Source organism: Pelophylax lessonae (genome assembly GCF_965119305.1).
Source record: "Pelophylax lessonae genome assembly, chromosome: 10".
Classification (NCBI taxonomy): domain Eukaryota; kingdom Metazoa; phylum Chordata; class Amphibia; order Anura; family Ranidae; genus Pelophylax; species Pelophylax lessonae.
Genome location: NC_138777.1, coordinates 49721051 through 49736321, shown reverse-complemented (window position 1 = coordinate 49736321; position 15271 = coordinate 49721051). Strand labels below are relative to the sequence as shown.

Here is a 15271-nt window from a genome sequence, read left to right as displayed (position 1 = left end):
TTTGAGGCATCGGCCAGGTACATAAAAATAAGTTTGGCCAGGGACTACAAGTTGGGATGTTCACTGGAATGGTTGGCAAAAGAGAGCGACAATTTGCACTCCATCCAACAGACCAGTGAACCTAAGAAAGGCGTGAGCCTGTCACCAAAATTGTGGCAGAAACACACCTTTCTCCTCAACCTTAACACTAAAAAAAAAATAATAATAATAAATAAATAAATAAAAAGGAGCAAGATTTTATACCGGATACCTCAAGGAGGACACCGGACACCCCACAAATAAGGAGGGGGGAGGCCATTTTAGGATTTCTTTCCAAGGGGACAGAGCCCAAGGTTCAAAGAATCTCCAGGGAGCATCCCCAAAGAGCCCAATTCACCCTTGAGGATGGAAATCCTCGCTATGCCAAATATCCTCAACAAAAGGGGGGACCCCACAAATAAATAGGGATTTGCCCTATCTTAGGGCTCCTCAAAACCCTCGGGAAGATGAAGAGACATTGAGGCCCAGACCCCTGCCAGAACCGAGCAAATGGTTCTGAGGGGGATCTGTCCCATCTGTCTGTACCCGAGAGACAAAGGCACCGCAGGTAGCGGAGCCAAATAAAAAAAAAAAAAAAACCAATAATTCTATTTCTGAAAAGATTTTTCAGCAGAGTAGATGCCAAGGTGGATCGGATGATCACTTGGTTCACTCAGGGCACTGTAGCCCGAACTAAAATAATTCCTCTTTAGGAACAAATCTTGTGGCCAGCCAAAGGCCACAAAATCCTTAAATGCCCAAATAGCAAGGGATCAGAGGGACACACTGAATGGATGCATAGGAGACAGAGGTTCTAACACCATTTTATCCCCAGGTCACAGTATTGAGGATCCTGAAAATCCCTGCCAGGGGGATCTTGGTTGTTAGATAATAACTACTCTCCTATTTTTCAGTGGTCACTTCATCCCTCTGACTCAAACAGGTCGCTCAAAGCGGGCACATTTCGAAAAATCGCCAATGGCGGTGATACAAGGAGGATCAAACCCTAATGACGTAATGAAGTCAAGAGGTTAAAGGTGGTATTACGGTAACCAAGAAAAATCCTCAATGTCAGGTAGTTTTGTTGCCTACCATGAATTGCATTGATGCCCCAAAGGGGGGATATTATATTTTTTTTCCTCCCAAGTAGAAGGTAAATTCTAACAAAATAGTATATCACTGTTCAATTGTTCAATGAGTGGTATCCATGGTGATGAATACGTCCCCATGTTAATGGGCCCCAGAAGTCAGTCTCCCCTGGGAAAGGTTGCATATATAGTCTCACCATCCATGGTGGTCAGATAAAAGGCTGATCACACGATGGAATAAAAGGAGGACTCTGAGGAAGCTCAGGATACCAACCTCACATTGAAATACCAACTAAAAGTTATGGCTGAAAACTGTATGTATCATTTTCTCATGGAATCCATTTCCCTTTATAGGACTAAGAGACCCAGGAAGTAAGCAGGAAACCGAGAGTCTGATGTATCTGAGACACCCAAAGGGGGGTACAGTGTGAAGGACCCCGGGATACCCCTGATGGCCAGTCTACCAAGACAAACCCGTCAAGACAGCCAAAGGCAAAAGTGCCCGGAGAAATCCACATTCCACTGGCCAACAGATGATAACCCTTGGATCCACACCTCACTCGGAGTCACCATGCTTGTTTACTGAAGTCACTACACCTACTTGCAGGTGTCTACACCCCATTCAACTATTCCATACCTATCTACAAAGCTGTCAAAGTCCGATTTAAGCCCTATTTCTTCAAAAGTTCTGCCTTGGAAAAATGTTTCAAACGGCTACGGCAATTTTCACAATTTTTCCAAGAGGGGGGATTTGTTAAACTTTCAGTGCGAAATAGAAATACATTTTTATTATTACAGGTCAAGAATTGTGAACTTTGAGGCCTCCATTGACCTTGCTACATATTGAGTCAAAACTCTTTCAGTTTGAAACACACATTGCGTCCATTGTTTGACATGGTTTTGTTTGCCTGAACTTTGAGATGAGAAGCTGTGTCATCTGCCCCAAAAGGAAAATGTGTTTGACAAACTTTTAAATACAATACTCAGAAAGACAGATAAATAAACCGCTTATCACAGGTGGATCGGCCTTTGGGGGAAAAGGTTTACATAAGACATCCTTCCCCTGGTCTTGAAACACGAAAAACCAGAGAGGTCGTAAAACTTTATGTTCAGGCCATGACTCACACAATGGGCGAAACTCAATTTCAGGATAACACCTGTGTTCAACCATACACAATGCAAGTAAACTATTGTTTCCACCCTGAGAAGACAAACAAAACTGTCTGGACAAAGACGAGAATCTGTCATTTATTTACCTAAACACAAACAGGGGGATAAAGTTGTTGAAATCTACACGGAGTCACATAAACATTGTCACTTAGATTGATGAGAACTGCAAATCTCAAAATGAATTTCAGAAAATCATAAATTGATATCTCTGCCCCATCATATACAAAAGGTGTTTTGGAACTATGATGTTATGACAACCTCCTACTGAGAAGTACATTATATTCTATCATATAGTAGTGTCAAATGGTCAGAAATTTCACCCATATTTTATCATCCAGTCCAAATCATAAATGTACTGTTGTTAACATAGTAATCCCTTAAATGGATAATACTCTAATTGGAAACAAACCATGTATAGAAAAAGTTACATATACAAGCTGTTGTGTATCAATATATATAACTGTATATGTATCTATACAATTCTTACTGCTACTAATTGAAGTCTTGGGTTAAAAAGTAAAGTCCAATATATATATTACATAAGATATATTAAATATTAGAATAGTGTTACCAAGATTAATCTTTATTCAGATACCTGGTGGATTAAATGGACGTCATAGATGAGAGCATGATTACATTTTATGTTTTTTTTATAATAGTCTTAAATGGAGAAATTTTAATTAATTTTAATATACTGGTTAACCAAGAGGTGTCACCCTATGACATCACCAGTTAATGAATAAGATGTTCCAACCAATAGGAATAATGTTCCTCCCACTGGGTTTGGCTTATGATAATTTTTACTGCCCTTTTGTTCAACACAAAATAAAAAGAAACCAGAGATGTAATAAGAGAACACAACACAACAGACACACACAAGACACAAGACACATCACACTTACAACATACACACTACTAACAGCCATGCATAGACTCATCTACACAGACGCCATCTTGGTCCACCCTGTATCTGAACCTTTGAGGGATGCCAAAAGAAGCTCCTCCCTAATTGGCCACCATCTTGGAAATGCAGCCATCTTAAAGGAACCTGGTAACTACTATTCTAAGCTAAGCGGCCATTTTAAATATGGTAATTATGCCTTGCTGTTATTTGATTATTATTCAATATTGTTTATGTACTTCCTTAAATGTTTTACATTTCCTATTTAAAGGGTAACGAAAGTACAATCCCAGCCGTATAAACCATATGTAGATTTTTCTCTAAAGAGATGATTTTTGTTTTTATAACATTTTTAATATCAGATTAAGCGCATTATTTGCGATTTTACGTCTTCCGTTTTGCATGGCTTATTCTCATTTCATCTGCAGTGGAATGACTTTCGGCCATGTGATTCGCAGACTATTGTGGTCTGATTATATAGAATATTAATTTATGGTTCATACTACACCTGGGAAAAACATAATCTTGCTTTATTTTACTTTCATCGTTTAGCTAAATATCACATTGCATTTATCGTTTTAAGTTGGTATTTTATGTAAGGTTATCTCTTTGTGTCACTCAAGTATGATCATTTATGGTGAAAATATGTCTTGCGAATAAATATTCTTATATATATATTCCCTACTGTAGACTGTTTCACTAAGATTGGTATATGCTTTTAAAAAGAAATTAACTGATATAAAAAAAAGAACTTGGGAAAATTGCGTGGTATACTATGAGTGTCTGAACAAAATTGATTGGGTTTTGTTTTTAGTTATTAAATTATTTGCCGTAATCGGCTGGAGGCACTGCGTCATAATTCTATTGATAGTTCAGACATCGCCTTTTAGTAATAAATTAAAAATAGTCAAATTTTATACCAAAACGCACAACACTCTGCATATGAAACCAGACACCTACTGAATGCTTCATTACTATTACAGCCTTCTGTGCTGAGCTATCCAGTCTGAACTAGTTTTCAGCACTAGCCAACTATTGTAACAACAAATACCTCAGCCCAGCCTGCTTAATAACAGAAGTCACTACTTACAGAGCTGAGCTCTGGCAGATTTCTAACAAGACACCAAAACTACAGTACTTATTATGTCTGACAGAGATCTCACAGAATTACCTGCATTTAGTCAAGACAAAGCAGACTCCTTACTTCATTCTGCTCGTCCTGTCAGAGCCCCTCATTCATCCTTGAAGGCAAGGGAGGTTTATGAAGCAAGTAAGGAAGAAACATCTAGTAACCTGACTGCATTATGGGAAAAGACTTTAAGTTGTATAACAGCCACTAATGAAACTAGCAACAATTCTGAGCAATTGAACACTGCTCTCTCAAGGGTTAAGAAGGCATTTGAGAATTATAAAAGACTTTCTGAGAAGTACTATTCCCTATTGTCACATTCCAACATAGAGGAAGCTGCATTGGAATTAAAGGACTTTACTTCTAATGACCAGCAGAGGCATAGTACATATCTTGAAGCAAAGGCACAGATAGAAGGTAGATTAGCACAGCTACATGAAACTACATCCTGTAAATCTGCTTCTTCCAGACACTCAGGAAAATCTTCTAGGTCTGCCCGCTCATATCATAAATCTTCTTCTAAGTCATTGCGGTCCTGCTCTATAAGGTCAATACTGAGCGACCATATTCTCAAAGCTCGCCAAAAGGTTGCAGTAGCCCAGGTTCAAGCCGCCTGCTCTGAAAAAGAAGCAGCCTTCAAGGCAGAAGCTAAATGCAAGGAGGCAGAAGCTAAATGCAAGGAAGCAGAAGCTAAACGCATTCAAGCAAGAATACAAGCAGAAACAGAGGCTCAGCTAGAAATTCTTCAGAAGAACAGAGAAAAGGAAGTAGCTTTAGCAGAGTTATCTGTCTTGGAACAAGCCCTATTGGAAGAAGAAGGAGCAGCTTGTACCAGCTTGCCTGCTTGTCAAGACCCTGTTGAAAGGACCCTACAGTTTGTCTTAACTCAGAACCACGACAATACAGTCCCACCTACAATTGGAGATTCTTCTCATAATCATCCAGCAAGTGGATCAGAAGGCAATGTGTCACCAAAGCAAGCTGGTCAACTAGACACACCTACTAACAGAGACCCTCCACAACTACCGCACGTCACAAAATCAAGTGAATCAACCTACGCAGCTCATGTGCCACCACAACCCTATGTGCATAGAGATTACAAGGGCACAGCAGAAGACTACAGAATGAACTTTATACCCCCTTTGATACAGCTCTCTTTGACTTCAAATGCTCAGAGACCTTCAGACGACAGACCCTTACCTAAATTAAACCCATCTGCAACACCTCCCTCTCTACCTACCAGCCAACATCAGATATCAACCATGGTCCAAGACGGCGCACCATCAGTAGACCCTGTGGCTATAAAAACTGAAAGCACTGACATTGCAGAGTTCAGCAAGTATATGATTCGACGAGAGTTGATAACAACTGGACTGTCTAGATTTGATGACCGCCCAGAGAACTACAGGAGTTGGAGATCTGCATTTAAGGCAGTAACCAAGAACTTGGACATTGAACCTCAAGCAGAACTTGACTTACTAATAAAGTGGTTGGGGCGTCAATCTTCAGAACAAGTAAAGAGACTTAAATCTGTCTACATTTATAACTTTAAAGCAGGCCTTGATGCTGCCTGGGAACGTCTAGAACAAGACTATGGGAGCCCCAAAGTCATTGAATCTGCCTTATTCCAGAGACTAAACGACTTTCCTAAAATCTCTGTTAAGGACAATCATAAGCTTAGAGAGTTAGGTGACCTCCTTCATGAACTTGAAATTGCTAAGTTAGATCCTAGTTTACCAGGTCTTAGCTATTTAGACACTGCTCAGGGCGTAAATCCTATTGTAGCAAAGTTGCCTAGTTATCTTCAGGGAAAGTGGACTAGTGTAGGATCAAAGTATAAGTATGAACATCAAGTTTCCTTCCCTCCCTTTTCTTATTTCGCAGAGTTCGTGCGGAAGGTTGCAAGATCCAAGAATGACCCAAGCTTCTTCTATCCAGATACAACCACCATTCCTTTAAGTACTTCAAGGGGTATTGCCACCAACAGTAAATTCAAGGATTTAAGGCATCCTATTGCCGTGAGGAAGACAGCGATAGCATCCAACGTCTTAGCTACAGACATCAAAGCAAGCAACCTTAATCAACAGTGTCCTATTCATAATGCGCCACACTCTCTCTCCAAATGTCGTGCATTTAAGGACAAGCCTATTGAAGAACGCAAGTCATTTCTCAAAGAGCATAATATCTGTTTTAAGTGTTGTGCATACTCCGATCATTTAGCTAGAGACTGTATGATCGCCATCAGATGTTCTCTCTGTAACAGTGCCAAACATGTGGATGCTCTTCATTCAGACCTGTTCAAAAGGAAACCTTCACCCGGCAGCAACCTCAAGACTACATCAGATGATGGCGGGGAGAGAACTGAGCAATATGCCAACCCCGTAACCACAAGATGTACAGAGGTATGTGGAGAAGGGCTTCATAGCAAGTCTTGTAGCAAGATATGTCTTGTAAGGGTTTTTCCTGAAGGATGTCCGCAAAATTCCATAAAAATGTATGCCATACTCGATGATCAGAGCAATCGCTCATTGGCCAGTACAGAATTCTTTGACCTATTCAACATTCAAGGAGAGACCTGGTCCTATACCTTGCAGACATGTGCAGGAAAGGTCAATACTTCTGGAAGAAGAGCCCATGGCTTCATAGTTGCATCAGAATATGAGGACACAGAGTTTCCTCTTCCAACGCTAATCGAATGTGATCAGCTACCGAACAACAGAGAAGAAATCCCCACACCAGAGGTTGCACGTCATCACCCTCATTTGAGTCACATTGCTAACTACATCCCACCACTTAACAAGGATGTTAAGATTTTGATTCTACTAGAGAGAGACATTCCTAGAGTTCATAACATAAGAGAGTTATGTAACGGTCCAGATGATGCTCCTCAGGCCCAGAAACTTGATCTTGGTTGGGTGATAATAGGAGAAGTCTGTTTAGACCAATCTCACAAGCTCTTGGATGTAGCTTCCTACAAAACTAATGTTACCTATCAATTGATGAAATGTCCATTGCACTATTATGTGAAGGAAAGACTTAATTTTAAGAACGAAGTTCCATATCAAGCACTCCAAAGCATTAACTGCAAGCTCACTTCTCAAAAGGACTTTGGTGATTCAGTGTACCAGACTACTTGTGATGACAACAAGATTGCCCCTTCAGTCGAAGTCAAGGAGTTCATCAAGATTATGGATGAAGAGTTCTTCAAGGACAATTCCAACAGTCCCTAACAATCGAGAACAAGCTTTAACCAGATTTGCTGCACTTAAGAAAACTCTCCGTAACAAACCTGAGAAGCGAGAGCACTTTCTAGCATTCATGCAGAAGATTTTAGTGCCAGCAGTTGTCCTCACACAAACCATTTGGTTTTCAGGACCCAAATTTTTAATGGACCAGTCTTCTACAAACTCAGAAGAAGATATCGATTTCCACCTGGAGGATCCAGATACTGATCTGGAAATCCGGCCTGAAGTTGTAGCATTGAGTTCCAACATCTGCTCAAGAAGAAATTTGGAGGATGAAGATGAATCCACAGATATGGGGGATGGAGCTGATGAATGGATGCAGGCCAAGACTCTGGTTAAGCCTCCGGACCAGCTGGAACTCAGCGAGGCTGAACTTAAGGAGGAATTCACTCGTATCCTGACTGCAAACAACCCTCATGCCCCCCAGAACATTGTGAGGTACAGTTTTAAGGAACGGGCCTACAAACCAATTAGCATCGTGGACCAGCTGGCCGTACACTTCTCCCTTGATGGAAACATGTCACACAAAGACTCTGATGAAGCGCGGCGACAGGGGGCGAAGTTGGGATTCATTGAAGAGACTCAGACCAACGACTCCACAGAGCCGGGAGACAAAGATACAAATGGGAAGTCTGACGCTCAGGCTAGTGAAGAATGGACAGAAGGTGAGGAAATACCATCCAGGAACAAGAAGGAGAGAAAACTGACCAACCAGTTCAATTATAGCGAGAGAGTGTCCCAGAGCATTAACAAACCCCTGCGGGAGCGAGCTTCTCAGACAGAGCCACCTCCAAGGGCCACCTTCTCCGCCACTGCAAACCAGTGGAAATTCAACCCACCACATGCTTCACACATGGGTGGAGCATGGGAACGTATGATTGGGATGGCAAGGCGCATACTGGATTCTATGTTGCTTGATGTGAGTTCTTCACGTCTTACCCATGAAGTACTTACTACATTCCTTGCTGAGGTCTCAGCAATAATCAACTCAAGACCGTTGACCGCTGTATCTACAGACCCAGAATGTCCGACTGTTTTAACTCCAGCTGCATTATTGAGCCGGAAAATTGGACAGATCCCAGTGCCAAAGAGCATCTTTGATGAAAAGGACATATATAAACGTCAATGGAGATACGCTCAATACCTTGCAGATTGTTTCTGGGACAGATGGAGGAGGGAATACCTCACACTTCTCCAAGGACGTAAAAAGTGGCATACCCAGAAACCTAACTTAAAGGAAGGGGACCTGGTTCTTCTAAAAGACAAGCAAACCAATCGGATCCAGTGGCCAGTTGGAGTTATTACAAAGGCCTTTGCTAGTGATGATGGAAAGGTCCGAAGTATGGAAGTCAGGATTGTAAAGGATGGGAGCCCAAAAACCTTCCTGAGACCAGTCACTGAGACAGTCCTAATTATGCCTGCTTTCAAAAATTCTGATTCAGTGTTATGTGTAGGAGTCACTTAGACCTCTAGCATAGTTAGCTTAGAGGAGAGGGCTACATAGCATTCTACTGTATGCAATGTTAATTGTATGTTTATGGAAAATAATTGTGTAGTGGTATCTCACGATACCAGGTGGGGAGTGTGCTGCCACGCAGCTTTAACTGTCTAGCAGTTGTTATTACATGTTATGTTATGCTATGTTATTGGTATCTTCCTTGCACCCCTACTGTTTCTGGCTAGATGGTTGCTCCCATCCTCCATTTCCTGCTGTAACTCCCATTTTGTTTAGTTGTTATGAGGAGACTGCAGAGTGTGGAAGCTGTGTAACTTCATTGGAAATTTACCTATGGAAAAGCCTCTATGTTTATGCCTTTGCTAACTTGAAGCATAAAGAAGCATTGGAGAACACCTCTGGAGTCTTTATTCATTGAGTAAACTATCTGTTAAAGCCATCATTCAACCTGCTGCACACACTTACAGACTGGGGGTCTACAAGAAGGTCACAGGTACAATCGATGCTGAGACAGAACAGGGACGTAAAGGATAAGTTCATTCTAACACTAAAATCCCTGCATCTATAGATCTCCATGATCTAACACTAACCTATCTAGCCCTGTAAAGAAGAAATTAGTACACTTACCTTTTTTTAAGCCAATCCGACCAGATCCCACGCTGAGCTGTCAGACCCGGCTTCGCTGTGGAGGTGGGTGCAGAGGACACGGCCGATAACGAATGCCCCATAGTAATTCAATGGGTGACGTCACTTCCCATTCATTTCACAGCCATTGTCGGCTTAGAAAAAGGTAAGTATACTGATTTCTTTTTTACAAGGCTAGATAGGTTAGATTGTGGAGATCTATAGAAATTTTAGTTTTAGGGTGGATTTATCCTTTAAAGATGAATTCACTGTATAGATATTTTTACATTCAGTTTGGATTGAGTATGTATATGATGGTAAAATGTCATATTATTATGGCTCACTAATACATAAGAATGCACCACAAGCCTGGTATAGGGATGGTTTTACCTTGACTGACCTAATCCTACACTAAATGAAGGAATGTGTGCTTCCTTAAAAGGTAATGCTACTTTCCAGGGGGTTATGATTGGTGAATACTGCCAATTACTCATGTAAATACCAAAGCCAAAATTGGAATAAGTTAGTCTCTCACCAGGGCAGCACATGCATGCCAAGGCAAACGAATGGCCACTGGCCTCACCTATAACTGCTATTACTGGCCTTTGCAGCAAGGAGCGGATGGAAAGGCAACACATGCAAAACAAAACCAAAGATATTCCAGGATCAACTTACTGACCAGCTTTCAACCAACCGAATGATCCTGTCTAACAATATGCATTAAAAACAGGAGTTTAGTTTGCACACATTTGCAAATACATGCATAAGCTACAGAGCCTCATCAAGACAACTCAGTAATTTCTGTAGTCCTATCTCTAAATTTTGAGAGCCTCCACAGTGGAAGCACATGCTTTATAATGGATAGGCAGAGGGCAAGTGAGCCTGGAGGGAGCCTTACCCTCCTTAAAGGTACAGGGGCGCACTGGACACCCAGTACATAGCACCATTACAGCAAAGGTATCCAGTGCGTCCCCACACCAATATTTCAGCAATACAAACAAAAATGGCCACTGCCCTCCCCTATAACTGGCCTTTGCAGCTAGGAGCACATGGAAGGGTAAGGCATACAAAACAAAACCAAACCTACACATGTACATGTCTGGTTTAATCATCTGCCAAGCCGTAGAAAAACGGTTGGGACTCCTTGACGAAAGGCACATACAGGGCTGCTAATAGAAATCACGGGGCCCCGTACAGACTACCTGGCAGGTCCTAATTTGATAGGCATGGGGATGCAGGTATACAGCCCGAAACACAGACAGTGTACATTTGGGGGCTGCTCACCTGCACACGTCCAATAAGGGCCTGCGGCTGTGTTCATACAGGCGCTGCATCCCCATAGAATGACAGGTGGCTCCAGCCAAAACCCTTCCTTCACACAGCCAGAGTACCTGTGTGAATAAGCCCTTAATTTTATTTTTTCTAACCTAAAAACAGATCTCTCCAGCAGTGTGCTGTCACTACTAAGAGGGATTCCATCTTTGTCTGGTCTTCTCTCTGTGTTCTTGGGCTCCAGTTGTTTGGTTAAACTGCAATGATGTAACTCACACGCATGCGTGCGGGAGCCATGGTCACAGCACGGCTCTCTGAATGGATGGTATGCCATCCATTGAGAATGCAGTGCACATGTGCTGGTGCTATCACCGGCTGCTGCATTTAGGAGATATTCACTGTACCTACAGGAAAGCCCTATTATAGGCTTACTGGTAGATACAAGATAAAAAATGGAGTATACTACTGCCAGATCCATTAGTAAATGGGTGAATAGAAGGAGTTGATACATAGATGCAGAGGGAACTGACAGTTAAGGGGAGAAGAAGCAAAGTTGCATAGACCAGGAAGCAGTCTGGGGGAGAGAAGTGGGCCCAGCTACATAAAGAACACTACACTGCACTGGGACAAGATAACAGGCATGTATGGAACTGCTGTAACAGTACATTTTTCTCCCCATGGGAATGCAGCTGATCAGCTGTGACTGTGTCCGGGACTCAGAGCAAAGGGGGAGAGATGAAAAAAATATACAGGCTTTGACAAGGAGTATAGGAAAAACTGCAGGGAGAGAAACAAAGCTACAGAGATTAAAAAATTTACAAGCAAAACTTACATTAGAGCCAGTGCTGAGAGGGGGGCCCACACAGGGAGGGGGGATTAGTGAGGGACAACTGTCTCTTTCTCAGCAGATAAAAGCTGGTGGGAGGGGGAGAGATCACTTTCAGCTGCTGGAGGAAGATTTCTGTAACTGTCGTTCACCACTAATCCCCCTTCCTGTGTGGGCCCCCCTGTGTGTTCGGGCCCCCTACAAGAGGACCGGTGACCCCCCCCTCCCCCACCAGCGGCCCTGGACACATATATCCAAGTTTCTTTTTACATTTTTCAAATGCTATTACATTTGTTATCTTCATCTATCATTACCTAATTGCATGTTATATATACAGTTTGATTTTACCTACAAGTGTTTGTGTGATTTCTCTTTGCACATCTCGAAAAAACTCCCAAAATATAAACAATTATGTAAACATGATAAAAATAGTATGTTCCTAACGTGACTGATCCCCCTGGAAGCTGGAAATCACTGTAGTAGGTACCACTACTACAGTGATCTGCTTTTTGCATCCAGGTCTTATGCCAAGCAGCTGCACAGGTGGTCACTTGCTTTTCAGGGGCAGAATTTAAAGAACACTTTGCATTTTCTCAATGTATGGAAAACATTCTCTAATTCGATGAGGTGGAGAGATGTAGGTGTGACATCACAATCTCCACCACCTCTAATCAAAGAACGCTTTGCATTCATTTAGAAAATGCAATGTGTTCTCTGAAAGGTGCACGTGCCCAGTGGCGGACCCAGGGATAGGTACGGACCAAGGCTGTGGTGAATATTTTCCAAAGTACAGACCTTAGTGAAGGACACCAAGGTACATTTCCAATTAAAACCATCAAAAACCCCTCTGTCTACTCTATGGCCTAAACAAAAACAGCAGAAAGAGGGTGCCTGGGTCAGTGTGGTAGTAAAAACAAGTAACAATTTATTCAGATACACTTACACAGGGCCGCTGATAGGGGGGACCACCAGCCCTCTTGTAGGGGGCCCGAGCACACAGGGGGGGGCCCACACAGAGAGGGGGATTAGTGATGGACAACAAATACAGAAATCTTCCTCCAGCACCTGAATCTGATCTGTCCCCCTCCCTGCTATCAGCTTTTATCTGCTGAGAAAGAGACAGTCCTCCCTTCACTAATCCCCCTCCCTGTGTGGGCCCCCCTCCCAGCACTGGCTCTAATGTTATCTCTGCTCAGGAGTTTATTTGTAACTTTGTTTCTCTCTCTCTGTCTCTTTGATCACTGAGCTCCAACTGTCCAGCCTGTATATTTTTCTCATCTCATCTTCATTTTTATTTAACATCGTTTTTTTTTTTAGATTTAGCAGGAATTATGTGAGTTATGTTATATTTGTGTCTGCTAATAGTGATTTTGTTGTAATTTTAGCTAAATATATCTTTAATATTTTCTTAGGGGGGGCCCTGCAAGGTAGTCTGTACGGGGCCCCGCAATTTCTAACAGCAGCCCTGCACTTACATCAAAGTATCTTGCAAGCTGCACACAGGGTGGATGTGGATCACCAATCAAGTAGCCAGCCGTCATTAGGGATGGGGAAAAGCTCGGACCCGCCATATTGAGGTGTATTACTGGCAGCGTCTCCAGCTCTCACACATGGTCTCACAATGCGAACAAGAGACCAAATCAGGACAGGGGCGGGTCGCAGCATGTTTCTGAGGCACCACCTCCTTCTTCTTCTTCTTGGCGGGTACAAGCTTATCCCCACAGCGGTCTTCTCATCGCTTGTGACGGCTGGCTGATTGATTGGTGATCCACATCTACCCTGTGCACAGCTTGCAGGAAACTTTTCTGTAAGCGTATCTGAATAAAGTGTTACTTGTTTTTACTATCACACTGACCCAGGCGCCCTCTTTCTGCTGTTTTTGTTTGAATCTGAGGGAAATCCAATTTCCTATTGAGGAGCTGCCGGTGAATGTGTGTGCTATCACCATCCACCTGTCACCTGTGGATCCATCCATCCTGCGGACTTCTCCTTGATATTCCTTACGACTATGGACTGTATGGACTAATTCTTACCTAATTTGTTTTGGGTATATCTTTTTATCTTTTTGTTTTTTGTTCCCCCCTATTATTGATCCCTTATGGTCCACCTTATAGCTGTCAGTGAGCGCGGACTCACACACTACCACACTAGAGGTTTTGATATCATTCATATGGCTGAAGCCTCGCTCACAGCAGCATGTGTCAGGGCTCAGTGTTTAGAGCAGGGTCCCCATAGATCCATGTGCTCTTTGCTATGAAGGCCAGTTATAGGTGGGAGCAGGGGCCATTTTGTTTGTTGTTGATGTTTACTGGGGAGTGGACACACTGGATGCCTTTGCTGCCATTGTGCTATGAGCTGGGCGTCCACTGTGCCCCCAAGTGCCTTTTAAGGAGGGTTGGGCTACCTCCAGGCTTACCTGCCCCCTACCTATCCATAGTGCTTCCACTGTGGAGACTCTCATAAGTTTACAGGAGTTAGGACTGCAGGTAATACAAGGTGCCGTGAAATGGCCCTGCAGCTTACACATGCGTTTGCAAATGTGTGCTAGCTAAACCCCTGTTTTTAACGCATACTGTTAGACAGGTTAATTTGGTTGGTAAGAAAACTGGTTAGTGAATTGAGCTGGGAATTTTTTTAGTTTTTGTCTCCCCATAGATCCCCCTTTAAAGCAGGCCAGGGTCCCCCATAGATCCCCCTTTAGAGCAGGGTCCCCATAGATCCCCCTCTAAAGAAGGGTCCCTATAGATCCCCCTTTATAGCAGGGTCCCCTTTGAATCCCCCTTTAGAGAAGGGTCGCCATAGAATCTATGGGAACCTTCTCTAAAGGGGGATCTATGGGGACCTTTGTCTGCTCGAAAAGGGGATCTATGGGGACCCTTTGCCAAAGGGGGGGGTCTATGGGGACCCTGCTCTAAAGAGGGATCTATGGCATAGATCCCCCTTTAGAGCAAGATCCCCACTTTAAAGCAGGCCAGGGTCTCCATAGATCCCCCTTTAGAGCAGGGTACCCATCGATCCTCCTTTAGAGCAGGGTCCCCATCGATCCTCCTTCAGAGCAGGGTCCCCATAGATAAACCTTTAGATTATGGACACAAGGTCTCAAGGCACCCCATTCTAAAATGTGAAAACTATTCTAATAGTTTTAAATAATACAGCAACATCCACAAGTCCAAGTAGGACATCCAATTTTAGAGGTGATTTATTCTTATTTATTCCAAAGCCAATACAGTTTTGCAAACTGGTACTGACTAGTATTCCAATGTTTCTCTTCTCCCTCAGCTTTTCTCCATCACTAATATGCCCCAACGCTGATGGAGAGGGACAAGGGAGGGTCAAACAAGGATGCTATGCAGGCAACTGACATCCTATCAAATCATGACACCATTGGTCGTTAGGACGTTGGCAGCTAGAAGGTTGTTACTGGTGTACAATGAAAACCTGTGACTTTGTGTAACTAAAAAGGCAGCCTTCACCCACAAGCCAGTTTGTATACAATTTTTGGGCAATTTTTAGGCATTTTGCCAAAGCACACCAAAGGAAAT

The 15271-nt window shown here is 42.8% G+C and overlaps 2 protein-coding genes across 2 annotated transcripts in view; one reads left to right on the top strand and one right to left on the bottom strand.

The window, feature by feature from the left end:
• LOC309565172 (ovochymase-2-like) overlaps positions 1 to 15271 on the bottom strand; it is a 132007-nt gene that overhangs the window by 88131 nt on the left and 28605 nt on the right. The window lies entirely within an intron of this gene.
• On the top strand, positions 4321 to 15041 carry LOC309565512 (uncharacterized protein; the record flags this gene model as incomplete). Its single annotated transcript, XM_082270481.1, has 3 exons — positions 4321 to 4953; positions 5041 to 6075; positions 15009 to 15041. 3 exons carry the CDS (start codon positions 4321 to 4323, stop codon positions 15039 to 15041), a joined length of 1701 nt encoding a protein of 566 aa, XP_082126607.1.